Below are 24,532 nucleotides of genomic sequence, written 5' to 3'. Positions count from 1 at the left end.
AAGAGTCAAACTATGAATAGTTTTATCTATGTAGAGGGTATGTGCCAACGAAGTCACATAAAAGTCACTGGAATTAATTCAGAAGGCAAACACTTCACTTTGACTTTGTCTAGGCATCAGACTTGGGATTTGGGAAAAAGTAAAGGTATAAATTCTTCTAATGAAATGAAGCTTTATGAAATCCCTGAACATGATGAAAATAAATTTACTTACCCGAATAGAGCTCAAATTTACTTTCCTTTCTTTTGGCCATTCCTTTCAAAACAAAAACAAAAACAAAAAAGAAAACGGAGAGAAATGGGGATGAAAATATTTGGTTAGCAAAAATTACCAGAAAATTAAGATGGCTCTTCACTATCTGATTCATTTGCTATGTTCTATTCCTACCAACACTCTTGGATTCCTTTTGAATAAGCACCCACTATAACCTTCCATATTTCTCCCTAGAAGCACAAACAGAAAAAAAAAAATCACAGTGGTAAAGTGAGCACCATTTTGCTAATATTTGGCTTCATTTTTTAAAATCCTGTACTCAGCCACTGGGGTGGAGATGGAAGGTGGGCTTTTTCTGAGGAATATGATTACCTGAATTGAGTTTTGAAGGATGAGGATGAAGTCTGGTGAGGTAGTCTGGGTACCCAGTAGATTCTATGAATTTGTAATTCTTTATAAAATCTCAGAGCTATGTGAGCTAGCTAGTTATTCCCCGGCTTTAACTATCACCTACTGTACTTCATTGAAGAGCCATCAATTCTAACAAATTTTTATGTATCACTAAGAAAAAACTCTGCCTGTTAAACTACACATAACACAATGCATTTTTAACACTTAGAAGTTTTTATTTTATAATGATTGAAAGAGTTTTAGATGTAGGCAGATTTTGATCATATATCATTTTTACAAACATGAAATGGTAAATATAAACAAAATTAAGTGATGAAAGTATTTCTAAAACTTCACATTCAGAGTCCAACTCTTCTGAATTACTTTTCTACTCAAGGGTTGTGGATATCTATGTTTTTTCACACAATATCATCCTCTGTGCCAGAGTGTTGATTATGTAGCATTTCTTAAAGGGACTAATAAAGGCTATGGTGCTTGGGTCCCAACTGCATAAATCTAACCTACTTTTGGCCCTTGCTTCAAGGAAAGTCCATAACATGTATGGTTCACCACTTCCCTCCCTTCTTCCTCCAAGTCATTTGGTTTTGAGAGCTTAAAACAGTGCTCCAGCATCGTCTCCAATCTTTCCCCCATGCTGCTGACATCCAATCTGCAAGGTCTGATTCTGGCGATCTGCCTGCACACACTCAAAAACAGCAAATGACAACTATATCATGATTGCTTTCTGGCTGACATCAATCACAAGATGCATCTTGATCTCTGAGAAGTTATAAAAAGTGAAAAAAATGTGTGTTTTTGGAACTGATGAAGTATAGTCCATGCTGATGAATTCCATATTGATTCCTCTCATTCCAACCACTCTCTTGAGTTCTAAGCCCCTATTTCAAACTGCCTACTTACACTTCTTCATGGATATCTAACAGGCATCTCAAACTTAAGTACGTCAAAACGAAACTTCATTCTCAACTTGTCCTCTGCAAAAAACAAAATAACCTATCCTGTTCTTCTATCAGTATTCCTCTTATTAATAAATGGAACCACCATCAACCCACTTGCTCAATTCAAAAAACTCAAAAGTCCTTTCCTTTTTCTCATTCCCACTTCTGATCAAGCCATCAGGCCCTGTCTACTCTATCTCTGCAGTATATCTCCAATCAGTCCACTTCTATGCACCTTCACTACCACCACTTGCATACAAATCACTATCAATCTATTTTGTCTACACCAAGAGCCTCCTAATTGGTGCCTCTGCTTCCACTCAGGCCTCCTCTTATAACTCTATCCTCCACCAAAAAGCCAAAGTGATCTCCACTAAATGTCAACTCAGACCATACTACAACCCTGCTTAAAAATATTTCACAAAAGACCCCGAATACCCAAAGCAGTCTTGAGGGAAAAAAAGGGATCTAGAGGAATCAGACTCCCTGACTTCAGACTATACTCTAAAGCTACAGTAAACAAGACAATATGGTACTGGCACAAAAACAAAAACATAGATCAATGGAACAAGATAGAAAGCCCAGAGTTAAACCCATGCACCTATGGTCAACTAATCTATGACAAAAGAGGCAAGGATATACAATGGAGAAAAGACAGTCTCTTCAATAAGTGGTGCTGGGAAAACTGGACAGCTACATGTAAAAGAATGAAATTAGAACACTCCCCAACACCATACACAAAAATAAACTCAAAATGGATTAAAGACCTAAATATAAGACCAGACACATAAAACTCTTAGAGGAAAACATAGGAAGAACACTCTTTGACATAAATCACAGTAAGATCTTTTTTGACCCACCTCCTAGAGAAATGGAAATAAAAACAAAAATAAACAAATGGGACCTAATGAAACTTCAAAGCTTTTGTACAGCAAAGGAAACCATAAACAAGACAGAAAGACAACCCCCAGAATGGGAGAAAATATTTGCAAATGAAGCAACTGACAAAGGATTAATCTCCAAAATATATAAATAGCTCATGCAGCTCAATATTAAAAAAACAAACAACCCAATCCAAAAATGTGCAGAAGACCTAAATAGACATTTCTCCAAAGAAGATATACAGATAGCCAACAAACACATGAAAGAATGCTCAACATCATTAATCATTAGAGAAATGCAAATCAAAACTACAATCATCTCACACCGGTCAGAATGGCCATCATCAAAAACTCTAGAAACAATAAATGCTGGAGAGGGTGTGGAGAAAAGTGAACACCCTTGCACTGCTGGTGAGAATGTAAATTGATACAGCCACTATGGAGAACAGTATGGAGGTTCCTTAAAAAACTACAAATAGAACTACCATACGACCCAGCAAGCCCACTACTGGGCATATACCCTGAGAAAACCATAATTCAAAAAGAGTCATGTACCAAAATGTTCATTGCAGCTCTGTTTACAATAGCCAGGAGATGGAAGCAACCTAAGTGTCCATCATCGCATGAATGGATAAAGAAGATGTGGCACATGTATACAATGGAATATTACTCAGCCATAAAAAGAAACGAAATTGAGTTATTTGTAGTGAGGTGGATGGACCTAGAGTCTGTCATACAGAGTGAAGTAAGTCAGAAAGAGAGAAACAAACACCGTACGCTAACACATATATATGGAATCTAAGGGAAAAAAAAAGGTCATTAAGAACCTAGGGGTAAAACGGGAATAAAGACACAGACCTACTAGAGAATGGACTTCAGGATGGCGGGGAGGGGTAAGCTGTGACGGGGTGGGAGAGTGGCATGGACATATATACACTACTGGGCGTGAGGTGGATAGCTGGTGGGAGGCAGCCTTGTGGCGCGGGGAGATCAGCTCAGTGCTTTGTGACCTCCTGGGGGGGGTGGGATAGGGAAGGTGGGAGGGAGGGAGACACAGGAGGGAGGAGATATGGGAACGTATGTATATGTATGGCTGATTCACTTTGTTATAAAGCAGAAACTAACACACCATTGTGAAGCAATTATACTCCAATAAAGATGTTAAAAATAAATAAATTTAAAAAAAAAGAATTAAACAACAACCAAAAAAGAAATAGAAAGTATTATCAAAACAACAAGGTCCTGCTGTATAGCACAGGAAACTATATTCAATATCTTGTAATAAACCATAATGGAAAAGACATTTTTATTTTAAAAAAGTTATCAAGAAATTACATAAAAGCCCATGACCAGATGGCTTCATGGGTAAAATTTACCAAATATTTAAAGAAGAATTAATGCCAATCCTTCACAAACTCTTCCAAAGAACAGGAGAGAGAATACTTCCTAACTTATTTTTTGAGGCCAGAATTAACCTGAAACCAAAACCAGACAGACATCATGAGGAGAAACCAATATCCCTTATCTTCCACAATCTACTGAGAGACCAAATCTGCAGGAAATTATGCTAGGTGAAATAAGCCAAACACAGAAGGGCAAATACTATAAGATACCACTTATATGATGAATCTGAAATAATCAAACTCATAGAAGCAGAGAGTATACTGGTCATTGCCAGGGGCTGGGGGGAGAAGGAAATGAGGAGGCATTAAAAAAAAGCACAAGCGATAAAAGAAAAAAGTAATAAATAGAGTTCATCAAAACTTAAACTTTTGTGCTTCAAAAGATACCAACCAAAAAATGAAAAGACACCCCAAAGAATAGGGGAAAACTTTGCAAATCATATATCTGATAAGCAACTTGAATCTACAATATAGCCATGAGTCTTATAAGCCATTAAGACAAATAACCTAATTTAAAAAGGGGCAAAGGGCTGTTGGTGGGAATGTAAATTGATACAGCCACTATGGAGGTTCCTTAAAATAGATAGTTCTAAAAACAGAACTACCATATGACCCAGCAATCCCCCTACTGGGCATATACCCTGAGAAAACCATAATTCAAAAAGACACATGTACCACAATGTTCATTGCAGCACTATTTACAATAGCCAAGACATGGAAGCAACCTAAGTGTCCATCGACCAATGAATGGATAAAGAAGATGTGGCACATATATACAATGGAATATTACTCGGCCATAAAAAGAAACAAAATTGAGTTATTTGTAGTGAGGTGGATGGACCTAAAGGCTGTCATACAGAGTGAAGTAAGTCAGAAAGAGAAAAACAAATACCGTATGCTAACACGTATATATGGAATCTAAAAAAAAAAATAGTTCTGAAGAACCTAGGGGCAGGACAGGAATAAAGACAGACATTGATTGACATGTATACACTGATGTGTATAAAATTGATGACTAATAATGACCTGCTGTATAAAAAAATAAATAAAATTCAAAAATTCAAAAAAAAGAAAAAAAATACGCAGACATAGAGAATGGACTTGAGGACATGGGGAAGGGGAAGGGGAAGCTGGGACAAAGTGAGAGAGTGGCATGGACATATATACACTACCAAATGTGAAATAGATAGCTAGTGGGAAGCAGCTGCATAGCACAGGGAGATCAGCTCAGTGTTTTGTGACCACCTAGAGGGGTGGGATAGGGAGGGTGGGAGGGAGACGCAAGAGGGAGGAGATATGGGGATGTATGTATGTGTACAGCTGATTCACTTTGTTACACAGCAGAAACTAACACGCCATTGTATAGCAGTTATACTCCAATAAACATGTTTAAAAAAAAAAAAGCAGATCCTGGATATCACCCCAGTTAGTAAATCAAAATGTCAGGGTGAAAGCAATCAAGGATGTATACTTTGGAAAAGCAGCCCGGGTACTTCTGCTGCTGAGTCAGGGTAGAATCCCTGCTCAAGCCCTATAATTCTGCTTAAATTCCTCAAACATAGCATGCTCTAACATAGGGGTCCACAAACCACATCCAGTCCAGTGCCTGTTTTTGTAAATAAACTGTTATGGAACACAACTATGCCCGTTTGTTTACTCATTGTCTATAGCCACTTTCACGCTACAACAGCAAGGTTGAGTAATCTTAACAGAGACCATGTGGCCTGCAAAGCCTGAAATATTTACAGTCTGGCCGCACACAGAAAAAGTTTGCTGTCCCCTGTTCTAGCTTTACACTTTTCCTCAAATACTGCTCCTGTCTTGACAAGCTCATACTCATCCTTTAAAACTCCAATTAGCATCACTTCTGTAAAGCCTGAACTGGCTCTACAGAAGCCCCCCTGTATATTTTTTCATCATTCTCTGTACTTTCCCTATATTACTCATCATTCTTTATTGTAAGATGTCTGTTTAATGACTGCCTCCCTGACTAGATTCCAAGCTCTACGAGGGCAGTACTCAGATGTGTCTTGTTCACCACAGTGCCTGGTTCTTACATGAATATATTAAACATTTACTCAATGAATATCTCCCCCGTTCTATACACTTTTTCATTTTGTTAGATTTCTCAATGTTCCAGTCTGTTCAGGGAATTCTGAATCCAGATTCTAACAGTGTATTTGTAATCCCATCCTGTTGTGTCATCCACACATATGATACGCACACCATTTGAGTTCTCTGAGTCACTGATAATGTTGAAAATGACAAGGCTGGTGTAAAGTCCTGAGAAGACCTCCTTGCTTACATACTGATATCAACCCATTAAATCAGCAGTCTTTGGCTAAGACTCCAACTCTAATTATAACATCATCTAGCCTACATTTTCCATCTTGCCTAGAAGGATTTTACTAAAGCTTCAACTTCTCTGTACCCTTTTCTTACCTGGCACCACCTCTACGCAGGTAGAACTGAACTAATATTCACTAATTCTCACAATTGTATCTCTTCTCACTTCACCTAACTGTATTGCAGTAATGTTCACAAATTTGTCTCTGCCACAAGCCCAAGCTCTTTGTGAGTAGAAACTAATTACTTAACTTTGAATCCCCAGAGCCTAGCACAATGCCCAAAAGTTAGCTGATACTCAAAAAGTATGACTGAACACATCTTGCAATTCAGACACGCTAAATTTATGGTGTTTCCTATTTCTGCCATCATAGTATTCCTATAGAAAATCTAAAAATCATTTAAATACTCTTACCTGTAGCAGAAAGAAAACAGCATAACCCAAAAGAGCAGGATGATGGACTAAATTTAAACTGTTTTTGTACTCTGCTACTGAAGCTTTTTCTAAGACTTTGGGGTCAATATATAATCCTTTCTGGAAGGGTTTGGATGTCCACAGGCAACCAACCGTGGCTGTCAAATAGTGATTAAATTCTTGATAGGTCTTGCTGCTGAAGCTGAACTCTGATTTTGTCTATTGGGAAAGAAAAAAAATTGTCATCATCACCTATTCTCCCTTTCCTTCTTATTCCCAACAGATCATATATCTCTACACTCAATTTTTAAACAATGGTGATTTAAAACAGAGATTCATCATCCATACCTTTTGTACCAACTCATTTTTCTTTGCAGCAGTCAAATTTTTACGATACCTAAAGACAGAGCAAAGAGAACTTTTACCATTAAATGCCTTTGATATGTAAACATAAACAAAAGTTTACATTTTAAATGTAAATATATGCACATACACAAATATCCAGCTGTCTATTTAAGTTTTTTTTCCTTTTGTGGTACATTTTCCTCAAAGAATAAAAATTAATAGAGGCTCAAATATTGAGTTGTACATTTAGGATAAGTACTTGTAAATTTAAGATATGCATTTAAGATATGACTCTAAATTATACTTCAGTAAAAAAGGAAATGCTTTTAATGTTTCACTGTTAAAAATTAATAGAGGCTCAAAAGCAGTCACTGATACAAAACATATTACAAAACGTATTTTCCTAATGTGGAAAAAAAGGTGCAGTAGAAAGGATAAAGGGAAAACTTAGAGATGTAATCTTTTCTTGCCTGAGAACTAGTCTAAGTAGCTTTTCAACATTTTAACCTTGGCATAGTCTTATAAGTTATGCCAAAAGGGTCTACACTTATGGGCTAAAAAGAGCAATTTCAGTCCATAAGTGAAAAAATTAGAAGAGATCAGAAATAATACTTACAGTTTCATATAATTGGTAATAGCTCCCCTTATCTCCCAGAAAATGTTCTTTTTACCAGAGAAGCTATGTAGACTTAAACCAGTTGTCAGTAAATGACTAATTATTCTTTGAGACACAGCAGTGAGAATTAACAATGCCGAGTGCAACGGTACCACTGCACAAAAGATCCTTAACTGTGAATCCTTTTAATCCATATTCCCTCACAGTGACATTTTAAAAACATAGTTAAAATAGTCCCATGTTGGAAGGTCATTCCCTAAAGAAAGCCATGTTTCCTTTTTCCAAAGGTCCTGGCAGAAAATGGATAACAATATTATTGTATTTTATATTTCACTGTATTATGTACAATAAACTTATTGTAGTATATTCATAAATTATTGTATAGCTGGAAAATGAAGATGGAATTATGATGTATTAATTCATAAAATGGTAAAAAGGCTTTGTACCTGTCCATAATGTAACAGAGCTGGTTCAGGATACTGGAATCCAGGCTGAGGAGTGCAGGATAGAAGACCCCAGGAGGAAACAACACCACCAATGGAAGGTTATAATTTATATATATGTCACACACCTTTTGGGAAGAATGACAACACCAGTATATAAATTATTCCTCAGAACTCCTCAACCAACTTCACTCAAAGAATCACCACTAGAGAATAAGCAATAATATAACATCAGGTTTGGGCCTGCCTGATTCATAAATAGAATACGTAGCCACAACCTGCTTAAAAATGTACCTCACCAAACAGCAACCTTACAAGAGAGGATTATTTCTGCAAGGTAGTTATTAAACTCTTTTATTTTTTTCTGGGGAGAGATCTTAGAGTTAGGGAGAAAGGGGAAGGGAGCATTTCTTTCTTCTTAAGTCCTATAAATACTGAATTATCATATTAGTTAGCTGTCAACCTGGAAAACAAAGGAGCATGCTTCCAAGCAAATATAACACAAGACAACTAAGTATCAATGAAGGGAAGAAGCCAGGAAAACTGAGATTAGTGGGTACTTCCTGGATAATAGTTCTGTCTAGGTTGAATACTATAAAACAATAGAAGAGGACCAGAATCATAGGTACTGGGAGAAATAAGGCAGTTGAAAGGTGGGGGGTGGAGAGCTAAAGAAATAAAAGGTATTTTTGTTTTTTTACCAGGGGTTGGAAATGTACAATGGATGAGAAAAAAGTGATACTAAAGACAGACTTCTGTCTAGGGCCAGCATTATTCAGGGGAACGTCTATTAAAGTGGTACCTGGACTTCAAAAAAAGCTTTTGCTTTTTCCCCTTTGTTTTATGCATGTTAACTATTCAGGCCAGAATACAATCATTAACTTCAAAATACATAGCTTATCTCAAGTATGCTAATAAGGTCATAGCCCAACTTAATAGTTGTGCATAAAATTTAAACAATAGACTAGTAAAGCAGACAGCCATCACAAAAATCAAAGTAGCGAAAATGGGATGTGTACTACCTTCTCATAGAAATCCAAAATAAAGTGCAGCAAGAAGGTACTGTTGTTTTCCAAGCGCATTGCAGTAGTGGACAGCCACCCTACATAGTGAATCAGTTTAGACACAGAGTTCATGGATCCACCTAAAGTTGTCTCTCTGCAATAAGAAACCAAGATCCATATTAGCAAAAGTCCTCACATTTTCCAAGCTAAAGCTGGATTAAATATACAGCAGAAAGTCGGTGGGAATTTCAGAAAACGATCAGTGCTCCAATGTATAATTCACATTTTTTTTAACTGCAGTGATTAATCATAAAACTATACAGCCCTCTAGGGAACCATTAAGATCAATTCATAGAACATCCCTGAGCAACCATTCTACTAGTAAATACCAGAGAAAGAAAGGATTAAGCTCCAGACTTTAGATAATATCACCAATGTGCAGGGACCATAGCAGTCAGCAAATTAGTTTCTAAGTACACAAATCCAAACCCAGTTTTGCCTAAATTCCTGAACTAAAATGCTGTTAAAAATATTTTCACTTTAATTTAACTGGAATTCAATTCTAAAACTGAATGAGTAAAATTTTTGGCATCTTTTATTCTAGTAAAAACCAGATCTAGATATTTTATATTCTTCCCAAATCAGTGAACCATGTCTCTTTAAATTACACATGGGTATAACTGGTTCAATCCATCCATCTCCCCACCTCTCTCCTTCAATCCACTGTTGAGTGGATTAGGAAAAGACTGGGAAATGTGATTTCATAGCTTTAACCTCAGATCTAGGTAGCCAACAACAGTTATGCACAAGGAAAAAGGAATAGCATATATATAGTCTTAGAGCCTGAGATGATGATAACTCTACCATTACCCACCACCATGATGATTCTGTGCCAGAGCAAGCAGGGAAAGATTAAGAGACGGTTCAAATAGGTGGGCATACATACAGTCAGCCCATCACTTGCAAAACTGTACTTTATGATTTCTGGCAGCATCTGACAAATATGTCTGAAATAATTTGTACAATGATGATTGCTCAGGTAGCATCTTTGAAAGTGTTTCTCCACAGGACACTACTGGCATTTTGGATGACACAATTCACCATTCAGGACTGCCTCCTACTCCCCACCCACTACAGAACGTTTAGCACCTCTGGCTCCTACCTACTAAAAGATGCTAGCACCCTCTTCCCAGTCACTGTGCCAACCAAAAATGCCCCCTGGAGAGCCACTGCTGAGAATGGTTTCCCACCCTTCTCTCCTTGTGATCTACAACTACAATTTACTCCCTCTTTGCCAGTCATATGGCATATTGTCATACGATGGAGACATAGCATTACACTCATATCTCCAAGATAGAAAAATTATTGAGAACTTAACAGCTATATTATATAATGCCAAGTAGTATTATGACAAGCAAAGTTACCTACAATTATGTCCATTTATTTGTTTTAAGAATTTTAGAAAGCAGAGCCCCTTTGTAAATGCCCTCTCAAAATTTATGACACTAATTAAAAAGGATCCTAGGATTTTTAGAAAGAAAATATATAAATTATAAAGCACCTGTATTAGGGTGCCTAAGACTTACATTGCAAATTGGCCAAAGATTATAAATGCAAACATACTATTCTTAATAGAATTGAGGTGTTTGAAGAGGTTAACTATTCAAACGGAATTTCTTTATGATAGTGGTTCACAAACTTTAGCTTGCACCAAAATTATGGAAGCATTTGTTAAAACACAGATTACTGGGCTCTACCTCCAGAGTTTACTTCAGTAGGTCTAGGGTAGTACCTGAGAATTTGTATCTCTACAGGACCCCCGGTGATGCTGATGCTGCTGGTTCAGGGACCACACTTTGAGAAGCACTGCTTTACAAGATACTTTCACTACGCACTAATGCTCCATTTCCTTCTAAAAGTGATCAGACATACACGATATATGGAAGCACTGCAATAATGAATATGAAGAATTAAAAAGTTTCCAGGCAACTCCCAAGAAGCTTCTATTCTCCTAACAAAGTAGGAGATAACTATAGGGAAAAGAACATATAGAAAAATAGATCTGGGCTAATCTAACTAAGCCAACCACCAGCTACTTGCAGTTGGAGCTAAGGGATCCTTATCTTATAAAGTAAGAATGTGACTGATAATACAGGGAATCTGAACATCCATTAGATATTTGAACATATTAAGAACTATTAATTTTTAGGTGTTATACTGGTATCATTTTTCAACAGCTGAAATGATGTCTGGGTTTTGCTTAAAAAATATCTAGTACAAAGGAGGAGGAAAGTGAGGGGTGTTATAGATGAAAAAAAGTTGACCATGAGTTGATAACTGTTGAAGCCGGGTGATGCGTACATAAGGGTAACAATTGTACTATTTTCTCTACTTTTGAATATGTTTGTAATTTTCTATAATATAAAAAAAAATTAATGTTAAAAAAGAATACAGGAGAAGCAAAAGACTCTAGGTAGAAAGAGTCAAAAAAACCCTGATCAGGCAGTTCCTTGAAATTCAGTCAGGCTTTTACTTTCACTTTGAGGTTTCACATTTAACAGTAATGAACATAATGGAAATTCAGGGCTCTTTTTTAATTACGAAGTGAAAATAAATTAACATATATAAGCAAAATACATCAGGGAAACATAAAAAAAAAATCTGTACAGCAAAATTACAGATCTTCCTAGCCATCATCAAAATTGACTTCACATATAAGCAAGAATACATTTTATAAAATGAGCTAAACTGAATGGAAGTCAAAGTTGCAAGTTCTAACATCAGCTGGCCATTGTTTTGCTATATTAACTCTTGCAAGTGACTCAGAGGCTTGGGGGTTGCTTTCTGACTTATAGAATAAAACTTGAAGAATTAACTTTCCTCACAGGATTGTAGGGAAGAGTGAAAAGTAACAAAAAACATTTTTTTTAGAAAAGTACAATTAAGCATTTACATGAAGCAATTAGGTTTTATGCCACACTATTAAACTCCATATGCAAACAGTTTTGTAGAGATCAACTCTTAAGGAGGGTTGTAAGATAACTCACAGAGGACTGTTCACAGATTTCACGTGGATGTCCATAGAAAGCCACAACAGCCAATTCTGCAGTAGCTCTTTCAGACACTGAAGAACACTACACTGTGGACACAAAACAAAAAAAATCATCAGACATACCATAGTGCTGAGAACTAACAGACTAAACCAGAGGCTTAGAGGTGGAAGGGACTGTGGAGATAACCACATCCAATTCAGAACCCAATAGCTGCTTCTCCAACCTAATCGGTCACCAAGAGACAGATTAATGCAAGTACAAGTTTATTTTACCATTTTCTCTACAAGCCTGCCCCCATCTTATCAGTGAGGAACAGACTCTTGTTTCTTTAAATTATATTCATTCATAACATATATTACATCAGCCACCCCTTATTATTTCCCCTCAGAGATCCTTTGAAGCTGCTACAGATAGGAGTTTCCCACCCTTTTCGCCTTGTGTCTACAACTGCAATTTACTGTTTTTGTTGGTCATAAAATTTATCTTCTGTGATTGTGGAAAACAAACAATCCTATAGTTTTTCCTTTGTCAGGCCTTGCCTTGATTTCCCAGGGACTCATTCACATACAAAAAATATAGTCTTGAAATAAGTGTGCCTGGAACACTTATAAGGATAAATCATAATATCTATAAATTTGAAAGCAATCCATACCATCCCAAAACCTAACACAGGAAACCTTTCTTAAATATCCTTAATAAATGATGGTCTAGATACTATTTATATTTGAGTATCTCCAGTGATAAAATGCTTACTGCTACCTCATAGCACAGTTCAATTAATATTTTTTTTAGGGACTTCCCTGGTGGCGCAGTGGTTAAGAATCCACCTGCCAATGCAGGGGACACGGGTTCGATCCCTGGTCCAGGAAGATCCCACATGCTGCAGGGCAACTAAGCCCGTGCGCCACAACTATGGAGCCTGCGCTCTAGAGCCCGCGAACCACAACTACTGAGCCCACGTGCTGCAACTACTGAAGCCTGCACGCCTAGAGCCCATGCTCAACAAGAGAAGCCACCGCAATGAGAAGCCCGCGCACCACAATGAAGAGTAGCCCCAGCTCGCCGCAACTAGAGAAAGCCCATGTGCAGCAACGAAGACCCCAACACAGCCAAAAATAGATAAATACATAAATTAATTAAGAAACATATTTTTTTTTAGAAAGTGACACCTCACATTCAGGTTATAAATATGTTCAAGTTGAAAGCAACCTTGGAATCACCTAAAACAATCTTCTATTTTGGTGTCAATTTAACACTTGAAAAGATATTCGATATTACTATGACATATTCAGAAAATCTCCACTCACCTACTCTACCCCATCCAGTCTCCACATTAAAGGAAGGCATGAGATTCTTACGTTTATGAGAAGGGGGCATGGGCTTAAAACAAAAATGGTTGAGAAGCACAGCTCTACACTCCTAAGTTATGGCCTCCAACTTCATCTGGGCCCTTAATGAAGCTCAATAATCCTTTTTACTATATTTCTCTTCAATTAGCTGTCTCTCGCTCCCGTTCTTTTTAATGGCTAAGCACATAACACCATCTTGAAGCCCCCTACTCAATTCTGTCCTCTACAATGCACTTCCTATTTTGAGAAATTTAACATTTTTAGGCACAAGTATTTCAATTTCTTGCTTTTTCAAACTGTACAAATGTATCTATATGTCCACCTATCTCTACATCCTCATCCCCAATCTTAGAGAATAAGTAGTACCTCCCAACCTCTTACCAACCATTCAATCAAAGTCCTCTACCTAGTCTTAAACCAATACCTTCATGCTTTTTCTGAAACCCTGCCACTGTCAATTATCCCTCATCTTTCCCCCATTTTCAACCTCTCTCTCTTCTCATCTGGCTCCTTGCATCCTATCTATAAACATGTGCAGGTTTTTCTCACTTTGGGGACAAAGAAAATTACAACCTTCCCTTGATTCAAAGTCCCACTACAGCTCTCTCTCTCTCTCTCTACCTCTTCTTTTTAGCCAAACTTTTGGAAACACAGTCAATACTCATTGTCTTGTCTTCATTTCTCATCAACTCCTCAACCTCCACAATTTGGTTTTTACCCCCACACTCCACTGAACCTGCTCACAAAGGTAGCCAAGACCTCTGTATTATCAATTCCAAAAGAAACTTTTTTTTGGTCCACATCTTTCTGGACCCTCTTGGGATATGTAGCAACATTATCCCTTCACTCCTTCTTGATAGCCTGTATTCTCTCTGTTTCTTTGGCACTACTGTTCTCCTGGTTCTTTTCATACCTCTTGAAAAGGTTCCTTCATAGACACCTCCTTTTCAGTGAGATTTAAACAGTGAGCATTCCCCTGATTTCTGTCTTTGGCCTTCTGTCTGTTTCCCTTCCTCTCCCCACCCCCCACTCTCAAATATAAATATATGCATGTGTGTATAAATGTATATATACTTATTAGGCTGGAACATATGAAACTGCCAATTGTGAAACATCTTTGACTTATTAGGTTAAACCTATTCATATGGTTTAACCTAATATTTACAGATAAATAGCGCTCTAGATTGGTAGAATAAGAGAAGAAATAAAGAATAACTGAATTAGAAGATCGGAAGAGAATCACAGAAAGTTGCAAAATGAAGTCTCTGAAAATGTGTTATCTGGGAGAAGCAGTGGGTATTGTCATGTGAATGACATGACATGGTAAGGTACAAAGTTACAAATAATATAAATAAAACTTGAATCCAAGTTAATGTGATAGGTAATTATAAAGTACCAGTTGATTATGACAAACACTAACCAGGACAATATATTTTTCCTGTAAACGTGGCAAACAGTAAGTGATTTAAGGTGAAAAAAAGAAACATTAATTATATTGTCACTCTTTTAGAAAAGGAATAACCATTCTATTAAAAAGTGGCTCTCAAACTTAGTCCTGGAAGCCACAGTGGGTTTTTTTTGGAGCACACCGCAAAATAGTAACAACTTTTAATTTTATTATATAAGGTTAGAACAATTTTATTAGCAGAAAATGACTATATTATAACACATAGTGGGTGCTCAATACACATTTGAGAAATGAATAAGTGTATCTACAAAATTATCAACCACAACAATCAAACTAAGTATGCTTAAGTTATTTCCCAGTTTGTTTTTATTAATACTCATTTGCCACCTGTTCATTCACTTTGTCATCTGTTACAGTTCAGGAAAATTACATGTAACAAAACCTTAAAAACAGAAGATTCTACACATTAACTTTGATTTGAATGATGCAGGACCTCAAGTCCAGGTCCAAGCAACTCCTGTTACAAAACACTGCTATAGTGTGGGTTTAAAACTGTGTACCACCAGCCACAGACAAATATTTCCTATTGAATCTAAGCAAGACAATTTTTTTACCTTGAAATAAATAGTTGATGTAAAGAAGAGCCGTGACAGATGGTCAAAAAGAAGTGGTTTCACCTCTAAAAGTAATAAAAAAAATTATTCAATCCTTTTAATTAATATTACATTAAATTAAATGACTCCAAATTTTCGCGATACATACCAGAGAAGCTACTAAAAGGAATCCAGCTCACAAGTTGAAGGAACTGTGATCGACAACAGAGGCCATCCCAGAGAGGAAGGCTCTTATACAGGAATGCTTCACAGGAATAAAACCCCTCCTGTAACACAAGTTGATAGTAAAACCTTGCATGGAACTCTTCAGTTGTAATTACTCTTGAAACAACCAGTTTACTTTGTGCTATAGTTGTTTTACCCTTAGACTAATGTTTTTTGTCATAAATATAATTAAAAGCCTTGGATTAGGTGCCAGACTTTCTCATAAAAAGGATCAGATGATTAATATTTGGATACATTACCATCTTTATCAACATAGTTTTCAAACACCATAAAACTTTACCAATTGGAAAGAAGGTAAGAAGTCAAGTTATGGAATATTTTTAAAGATAAATGAAATTGTATTATTTTGGAGTACATGATAGTCAATAGAGTGTATACAATGTTGTATAATAAGGCTGGAATTTCATTAGGGGCCATAGACCAAACCCAAACTCTGGGCAGCACCATCTGGAGAGGCCTGAATGTCTAGGCTGCCTCTGTTTTTACCAGAGTGAAGATCCAGGGTTTTCCCTTTTAACTTTGTCGTCCTGAGCCTTAAATAGTGGCGTGCACCAAGACTCTATTCTGGACCTTCTTTTCATGACATGAATTCTGTGGACAATCTCATCTATAACATAGCTAAAACCACCACCTATATCATGAGGAGTCCTAAATTTCTGCATCTCTAGCCCAAATCTCACTCCTGAGCTCTACGCTCATTATCTAACTGCCTACTGGACCTCTTAGATATCCCACAGGCATCTTTCAAATCAAATATATCTTTCCTTCCTAGCCTGCTTTTCTTATATTCCCATCATCATCCTCCCAAGCAGGAAATCTAAAAAATCAACCTAAATTCATCCTTTTATCCTCACCACCATTATCCACACCCAACTTCTAATTCAATAGTTTCACACCATACCCTTAAGATTTATTCAACAAACATTTATTGAGAATCTCTTTTGTATCAGGTACCAAGTTGAACAACCATACATGAAGAAAAGTTAGACATGGTTCCCACCTGCCCACAGCTCATAATGTGTGGAAAAACAGATGCTGAAAGTACCACGATACAGGTAAACACAGAGAGCTAAGGAAGCACGTAGAACAAACATCTAACCCAGACTGAGTAAAGGCTTCTTGATGGTGCTGATATCTGAGTGGCAGCTTAAAAGTATAACTCAGGGTTACCCAGGCCAAATAATTAATTGGCTGGAACATATTCGACAATCAAAAAATGTTTGTTGATTATAAGGACACAAGTAGTGACCCTATGAGATTTATCTTACTGGCTAATTCAATTAATTTAATGCATTCAATTACATCTTCAGTTTGTTCTCTTAAATTATAGACCTTTCTCTCTTTTTTGGGGGGGTAGGGGGCTCACGGGATTTTAGTTCCCTGACCAGGGATTGAACACAGGCCCTCGGCAGTGAGAGCGCCGGAGTCCTAACCACTGGACAGCTAGGGAATTCCCTATACCTTTCTCTCTTATTTGCATAATTTAACCAATTCTTTCTTCAAATCCAACAGTACAAAGATAAACGACAGTGCAACTTGGCTCTATTTATAATGAATTTTGAATTGAATAAATATTGTTTACAAAAGATGTCAAGCACTAAAGAAAAGGTTTTTAATGGATATCTAAATAAATTAAGAAGTGGTGGGACTTACCTGGTAGTCCAGTGGCTAAGACTTCACGCTCCCAATGCAGGGGGCCTGGGTTCGATCCCTGGGTTCGATCTAGTTCGTCAGGGAACTAGATCCTACATGCCTCAACTAAGAGTTCGCATGCCACAACTAAAGATCCTGCATGCCGCAACTAAAACCCAGCGCAGCTCAATAAATAAATATATATATATATATTTTTTTAAATGGTGAAGTGTGTAGGAAACAAGCAGAATCTTACTTGTAAGAAGCATTCTGCCTTGAGGATAGTGTCCAGGAAGTTGGTAAATTCTTTTCCATGTTCATAATTATTCACCTTGTACCAAATACATTCTGGAACAAAAATATTAAACATAAGGCTCCGGTTGCACAACACTAAAAATTACACAAAACATAACCACCACAACTCTAAAGTGACAAATAAATGACAAATATAAACAAGCTATCTGTCTCATACATCCTAGCCAACTCACACTGGAGACTATAATATATATGTGGAAGTGATAGTGTGATGTTTCTCAAGAACTTGGTAATATAGGGGGAAAGCTTACGGTGAAAAAATAAACTAGTAAATGTTACATATAATGAATGTGATTAGCTTTATGCCACACAGTAATCCAAAAGACTATAAGTGTATGAATTAAAAGTTTGAGAATGCCTAAACTTCAATTAGGGTGAGCTGGGGGTAATCTAAGGGTGGCAGAACTTTAGTTAGTGGAAATCTAACCAACTGTATCATATCCTATGTAAAGAAAGACTGAGTAGGAAAAGGAGAGTTATCCTGGAACCGACTAAAACTGACCTTAAACACTTGAAGAGTCAGGATTTACTTATCCAGGAAAGAAATAATCTGGTGAACTCAATACTATGTTTAGAGAAATCGACCTCCTTGGAGGAATGAAATGATCAGGCTTTACTATGGCCTGGATGAAAAACTCCCTCACTGCCTTTTCCTTCAGTTCTATAATTAAGAAACTTTCTGATGACTAATGTGGCCCCCATATATATTGATAGCAGAGAGGAGCTATTCTAGTCGGCAAACATGAAAATTTTGGTCACCAGAATTACTTCTATTATGAAATAAAAAGTTGACATTCTGGCTTACACAACAGTCTCTGAGTTTGGTTAGCATTAATCTGATGGTTCTGGGGGCTTAACAGCAAGTTTCTGGACATACAAAGATGAAGAGGCCTTGGACTGTGACAGTCATCAAAGTAGACCCACCCAGTGAGTTTTGGTGGCCATCCAGCAGTGTTTCCTTAACAATACACCTCCTTTCTTACTACCCCTTAAAATTACAACAACAGCAGCATTCAGGCTCTGAATACATGATTACCGGAAAAATAATTACAGCATATGAAGGCTCCTCCTGTCTAGAAGTTGGCACCCTTTTAAAAGAAACCCATTTGTAAACCATCTTATTTCTTCTTCATTCATCTAACACTTCTAAGTATCAATTTTTACCTTCTTGTAATGTTTGACTCAACCAGTGATAGAGCCTCAGTAAGACTGACTCATCTCTGACACAGTTAATATAGTGTAGTAGCAGAGAGTTGTTCAGCACTGCGCCCATCTGAGAAGGCAGCTGCAAAGACAGAACAATCGGTCAACTGTAAGTATATAAAAAGGAGATCAGAGCAACAAGGAAATCATCAGATAGGAAATATATAACAAAAATAAAGGCCATGAAGATCAAATGGAAAATGCAAATAAGCACATGGTCCAGTCACATACCTCTAAGCAATGGATGTTCTGTAAGAGTTGAGGGAAGCTTTTAAGCTGTTCCAGTGGAAATGATCCATTGCTACTGAAATAATCAGAAAGATTCATCCCCTTTTTCCCACTTTCTTTACTGTAGTTACGGGAATTTAGCACTGGTATAACTGAGTGAGAATTCCATTTCTAAAAAAGAAAGATAATAAAACAATCTATCAATGGACTAAGCAGATTACAAACTATAAATGTAAAAGCACTTGTTAAGGTGGTTTAATGAATGGAGTCTGAATATAGTTTGCATAGAATACTGGGTAATTAAAATGTACTTAAATATTTATAATCTCTTCCAACATCTGAATGGTTATTGTTTGAATTTAATAAAAGAAGACTGCAAGTCACTTGGGGTTTTAGATACTTACTCTTTTTATAGGATGGACATTAGCTAACATCAACTTTAGAGGTTCTGGTGGAAGTCCCTGATTCCTTTGCCTCACAGCAAGTAGAGCTGTCTTCCACAGATTCTCTGAATTCTTAAAATAGATCTATAAATTTGAATGTAAAGTACACGAGAGGAGGTATCCATAAGTCGGAGCAGCATAAAACCTAAAACTCTTCATTAATTGAAAGTATATTAATTATGAAATATTTTACACCCATGCAAATCCATTTAAGTTTTTTTTTCTAATCAGGAATCTATTACATTGAATGGAATACATTGAATGGAATCAAAATGAAGTGCTAATCCCTAAAAACACTCAGAAACAGCGCCACAATATTAGATCTTAAAACAGTATGCTGTAAACATTTTAGTCCAAATCTATAAATTAACTTACTCAAAACAACATATTTCTATCTCAATATGACTTACTGCTCCTTAATCCCTTACCTTCTTCCTCATAGGCAAAGATACAGAAATCAAAGTAGGAACAAAGAATTTATATAGTGACAACAAAGCCTGGAGATGAGGCTGCATTCCCTGAAATAAAATAAGAGTTTCAATTTTCAATTCTGTGGCCAGTAAGAAAAAAAAAGTAACAATAAAATAAAAAGATTAAACACATATTCAGACCCTAATTTTATTATGTGATATAGCTATAGGAAGATGCTATAGAAAATCAAGGAATAGAAACTCAAACATTTAAATCAACTATCATAAAGCAACCCTCGCCAACTTGTCATCTTCTCTTTTGTGACCTTTTTCCATATTTTACTTCTTCCTTATATTTTCTCTCTTCTTCTCTGCCCGTGCCTTAGGCTTACCAGTCATATCTGCTAGCATGGCTTACTCTCACTGGTATAATACTCAGGACTCAAAGTTTACTCATTCTTGATTTAGACAGGAAGGTGGAAGGACAAAAAGGGAAGCCAAGAAAACAGAGCAAAGGAAATATTAATACCTTAGCATCATGATCCTTGGAAAATTCACTAGGATATCTAACAATTAGTATGCAGAAGTCAAACAGCTTGATATAACTGAAAAAGTCTTTACAAAAACATTAATTTTATGACAGAAGTCCTTACTGCTGGATACCTGTGTTTGATATATCTGGCTATCCAGAGGAAGCATACCACTAAAATTCCAAGGAAGAAACCAAACTGTTTTATTATATTACTATTTTATTGAATCAACTACTATACAAAATAAGGAAGGCAGAAAATGGGGATTAGAAATACAGTATTCCTATTTTATAATAGCTTCCTGAAATTAAATTTATGATAACAAAACCAAAATGACCCAGGCTATCTATGCTGAAATATCTTCTGATCTCTGTACTCATTATCAATTAGTAACAGAGTGTTTGCTTTGAGTTGGAATGTTTTTGAAAGAGCAAATACTTAGGAGTGGAGAGACCTTTAGAACTTATTGTCTAGTTAACCAAACCTATCTTTATTGTTAAAAAGTTAACACTTTCTTAAAAGAAAGAGAGAGAGAGACTTCCAGTTAAACATGGCATACTGAACATACATGTTTAATTCTGGGTCCTCATAAAGCCCCACTAAAAAGTAAAGGAATGGAAAAATGCATAAAGCACAAGTTCAAAGAGAACAAGAAGGCAGACAATAGCACATGTGAGGTCTCAACAAGATTTTGGAACCTCAAATGAAGATGGACAAACAATAATCAATTTAGCAGAATAGAGAAAACGAAAGCTAAGGCAGCAACAGAAAAAGCCTCAAAAGCAGCAGATTCATGCTTGAGAACTCCCAGAAAGGCTCAGAAATTTGAGGGATCAGATACCTCTGAAAAGTGGAGGTGCAAGAGGGCTGAAAAACAGAAGGACTGGTTGAAAGCCTACATAAGAAGCAGTTAGAACCCCAAATTCCTTCACTACACTGGCAAACATCAGGGTTTTACTCACTGAAGATAAAAGCTGGACTCATACAGTTTGCAGAACTGAGGGAGTGTACCAGAACCTATCCCCAATCTTTTCTACTGCTTAAGTCCCAGAGTGCTAGTAGCCAGGTTTATAGCCCTGTGGCAAGTAATTTTACATGTCAACTTTGCTGGGCCATGGGGTGCCCAAATCAAATGTTCTGGGTGTTTCTGATGAGATTAACATTTAAATGGGTGGACTCTTGAGTAAAGCAGACTACCCACCATAATGTGGGTGGGCCTCATTCAATCAGTTGAAGGCCTATACAGAACAAAAAGACTAGCTCCCCCAAGCAAGAGAGTATTCTCCACCAGACTGCCGACTGCCGATGAACTCAAACTGTAACATCAGCTCTCCTGGATCTCCAGCCTGCAGGCCCACCCTACAGATGTTGGACTTATGAGTCTCTATAATCTTGTGAGCCAATCCCTTATAAAAATCTTTCTCTATATATACACACATCCTAGTGGTTCTGTTTCTCTGGAAAAGCCTGACGAATACAACCCCTAGTCAGGAAACAGGAGAATTTTTATTTTATTTTATTTTATTTATTTATTTTTTGGCTGCGTTGGGTCTTCGTTGTTGCACGTGGGCTTTCTCTAGTTGAGGCGATCAGGGGCTACTCTTTGTTGAGGTGCGCAGGCTCTAGGCACACAGGCTCAGTAGTTGTGGCACACGGGCTTAGTTGCTCCGCGGCATGGGGGACCTTCCCAGACCAGGGCTCGAACCCGTGTCCCCTGCATTGGCAGGCGGATTCTTAACCACTGCGCCACCAGGGAAGTCCCCAGGAGAATTTCTTAGGAAAAATGACACCATCATCTGGGGAATTTCCCAATGAAACATCAAGATCCTACAATGAACAAGTCCTGCTCACGTACACAAGTTTCCAATGACCATTTTAGTGCTTTATTATTAAATATGGGCAAACAATGTTTACCAGGTATTTGAGGAAAGCATCTACCATGAAAGACCAAACAAACAAGAAAGGAACTCCCCCTTCCTTTTCCAAAGACTGCTCTCAAAGGGCCTGGTGCGTATAAGATAACAACGTGCCTGCTCCACTTCCCACCATTCATGCTTGCCACCAGAAAGACAATTTCTCTGTTCTGTGTCCATCATGATGGGAAGTTATGGGGCACAGATGGGTATAGAGGGGACACAAACCTTTGCAGGTATCAAAAATTCACATACCCAATACATTTGCTTACATGGGCTGATTATGCCTGTTACCATTTTACATGTTCAGTTACATGTGAGCATGGCTATGTCTTCTAGGCTCGGTATTGCTGGATGTGATCAAAGTCACCAAAATCCAGCTTATCAAAACAATTTTATGAAGGTATCTTTATAAATAGGCATTGATAATGGGGTAATTTAGTAATGTACTATATAGAATATTAATAATGAAGCCATATATTTAATGTCTGGGTTAAAAATTTTTAGACACTGTACTGAGTCATTTTTTTAACTTGAACATATACTTGTCTCAGTTAATACAAATCAACAAGATCTTATTTATGGTAAGATTTTCTTATTCCATTGAATTGTTTTGCTGTTAACATGGAAAAATGTATATCGTTTTCATAATTTCTATTAATGTGAAATAAAATTAAATTTGGACAAAAACATTATCATTACTATCCTCAGAGAGCTACGAGAATATACTGCACCCAGACAGCCAAAATAGGAAGCTATAAAACAAGAACAATCATTGAATTGTACCAACAGGAAACCTCACAATGGAGAAGCACACATGTGCGCATGTGTTTGTATTTTTCATGAAATTTGAATGCCTCTACATAGGTTACGCAGGCTTCAACAGTTAGGCATAGGCACTACAACTTCCTATTGTTTTACACCCAAAGCTTCACAGACTTCTGTTACCTGGCAGATATAGGGGAAATAACAATGCAAGAGAGCTGTAAGGACAAGAGATAAAAGTCAGGGAATATACTGAAGTTTAAGTATCCAGAAAAGAATGCTTTCCTAGATCACAGCCACAGAATAAATAAGCTAGTCACTTTAATAAAATAAAGTAGTCATTTTTGACTACTCCCTAACACTTATTTTCCAGCCATACCAACCCAGTTCCGTAAACGGTTTCTGCTATTTGGTATCGACCTGGCTTTGCTCATGCTGTTCCCTCTGCCAAGAGTGCCCTTCTCTTCTTTCTTGGCCTAGTTAAATTCTACTCACCATCACCACTCCTCCTTGACCCCAGTCTGATTCTGATTTTTTATTTTGTTGACTGAGCTCCCCAGGCAATTAAGTTCCTTGAAGGTAATGACGCATTCGATTTTACATCCGCAAAGCCTAGCTCAGTACCTAGCACAAAGTACACTGGCCAGTCTTAGGTCTTTTCAGTACTCACCATTTTGGCCTGAAGATCAAGCAGTTTTCTCACACGAAATGGTTTGACTAGAAAAGGTAAAGAAAAGAATTACTAGTCTATGGTTCAGAATAAAAAGAAACCTTGTTCAGATAGCTTCTCCTTACAACACATTAAGAATATAATTACGCTGTTCAGTTAAGCCATTAAGCAGATGCTCTTAGATAAAAGTACTAAAAAGAAATCCCACAAAACCTTGTCATAGAACTAATGCTAACAGTTAACTTTATAAAGGCCGATACAAATGCTAATTCCACAGAGTGAATGCAATACAATTGGAATGAAAATACTCACCATTCTCTTTTTTGGTAAGTAAATACAACAAATGGCAGACATAAGGGCACTGTCAAAATATAAAAAATAAAAGAAAAAATGACAATATATCTTGAACAGAGCAACAATGCATTTTCCTCAAATGTCAATCTTATACTAAGAAAAAAGGCTTTGGGACTTCATTGAACAATAGTTTTACAAAGCTTCTCTTTTTCATACTAAATAGTAGTGATAAAAAAAACAACAGTTTTAATTGGCATCCCTTTATGCCATTTTAAAGTTATTTTTGGAATACAATGACAATGCAGACAATTTGATAACCAGAAAAAGATTCTTCTACCTAACAAAAATTCATGTATTCCTTCTAGTAGGTCCATATTTATTAAGATACAAACTTAAAATTTTTATCCTGATTTCCCACTTAAAAGTGTTTTCCCATGTTACTTGGTCTTCAAAATGATCATTTTC

At 36.9% G+C, this 24,532-nt stretch overlaps 1 protein-coding gene across 3 annotated transcripts in view; it reads right to left on the bottom strand.

Moving 5' to 3' along the window:
• Positions 1-24,532, bottom strand: part of CENPI (centromere protein I) — a 66,667-nt gene that overhangs the window by 6,160 nt on the left and 35,975 nt on the right. For all 3 annotated transcript variants that reach the window (XM_049705093.1, XM_049705091.1, XM_049705092.1), the window contains exons 6-20: positions 24,086-24,134; positions 23,774-23,820; positions 19,914-20,003; positions 19,447-19,569; positions 19,046-19,213; positions 18,776-18,896; positions 17,553-17,644; positions 15,588-15,705; positions 15,440-15,504; positions 12,063-12,154; positions 9,034-9,169; positions 8,015-8,139; positions 6,956-7,004; positions 6,608-6,826; positions 214-255 (exon numbers count right to left, since the gene is read on the bottom strand). In XM_049705093.1, the coding sequence (XP_049561050.1) occupies positions 214-255; positions 6,608-6,826; positions 6,956-7,004; positions 8,015-8,139; positions 9,034-9,169; positions 12,063-12,154; positions 15,440-15,504; positions 15,588-15,705; positions 17,553-17,644; positions 18,776-18,896; positions 19,046-19,213; positions 19,447-19,569; positions 19,914-20,003; positions 23,774-23,820; positions 24,086-24,134 (1,536 nt within the window). The remainder of the gene's footprint in view (positions 1-213; positions 256-6,607; positions 6,827-6,955; positions 7,005-8,014; positions 8,140-9,033; positions 9,170-12,062; positions 12,155-15,439; positions 15,505-15,587; positions 15,706-17,552; positions 17,645-18,775; positions 18,897-19,045; positions 19,214-19,446; positions 19,570-19,913; positions 20,004-23,773; positions 23,821-24,085; positions 24,135-24,532) is intronic.

Source organism: Orcinus orca, chromosome X (assembly GCF_937001465.1).
Source record: "Orcinus orca chromosome X, mOrcOrc1.1, whole genome shotgun sequence".
Taxonomy (NCBI): Eukaryota; Metazoa; Chordata; class Mammalia; order Artiodactyla; family Delphinidae; genus Orcinus; species Orcinus orca.
Note: the sequence above shows the minus strand (reverse complement) of the source record. Positions and strands in the feature narration are given on the sequence as shown.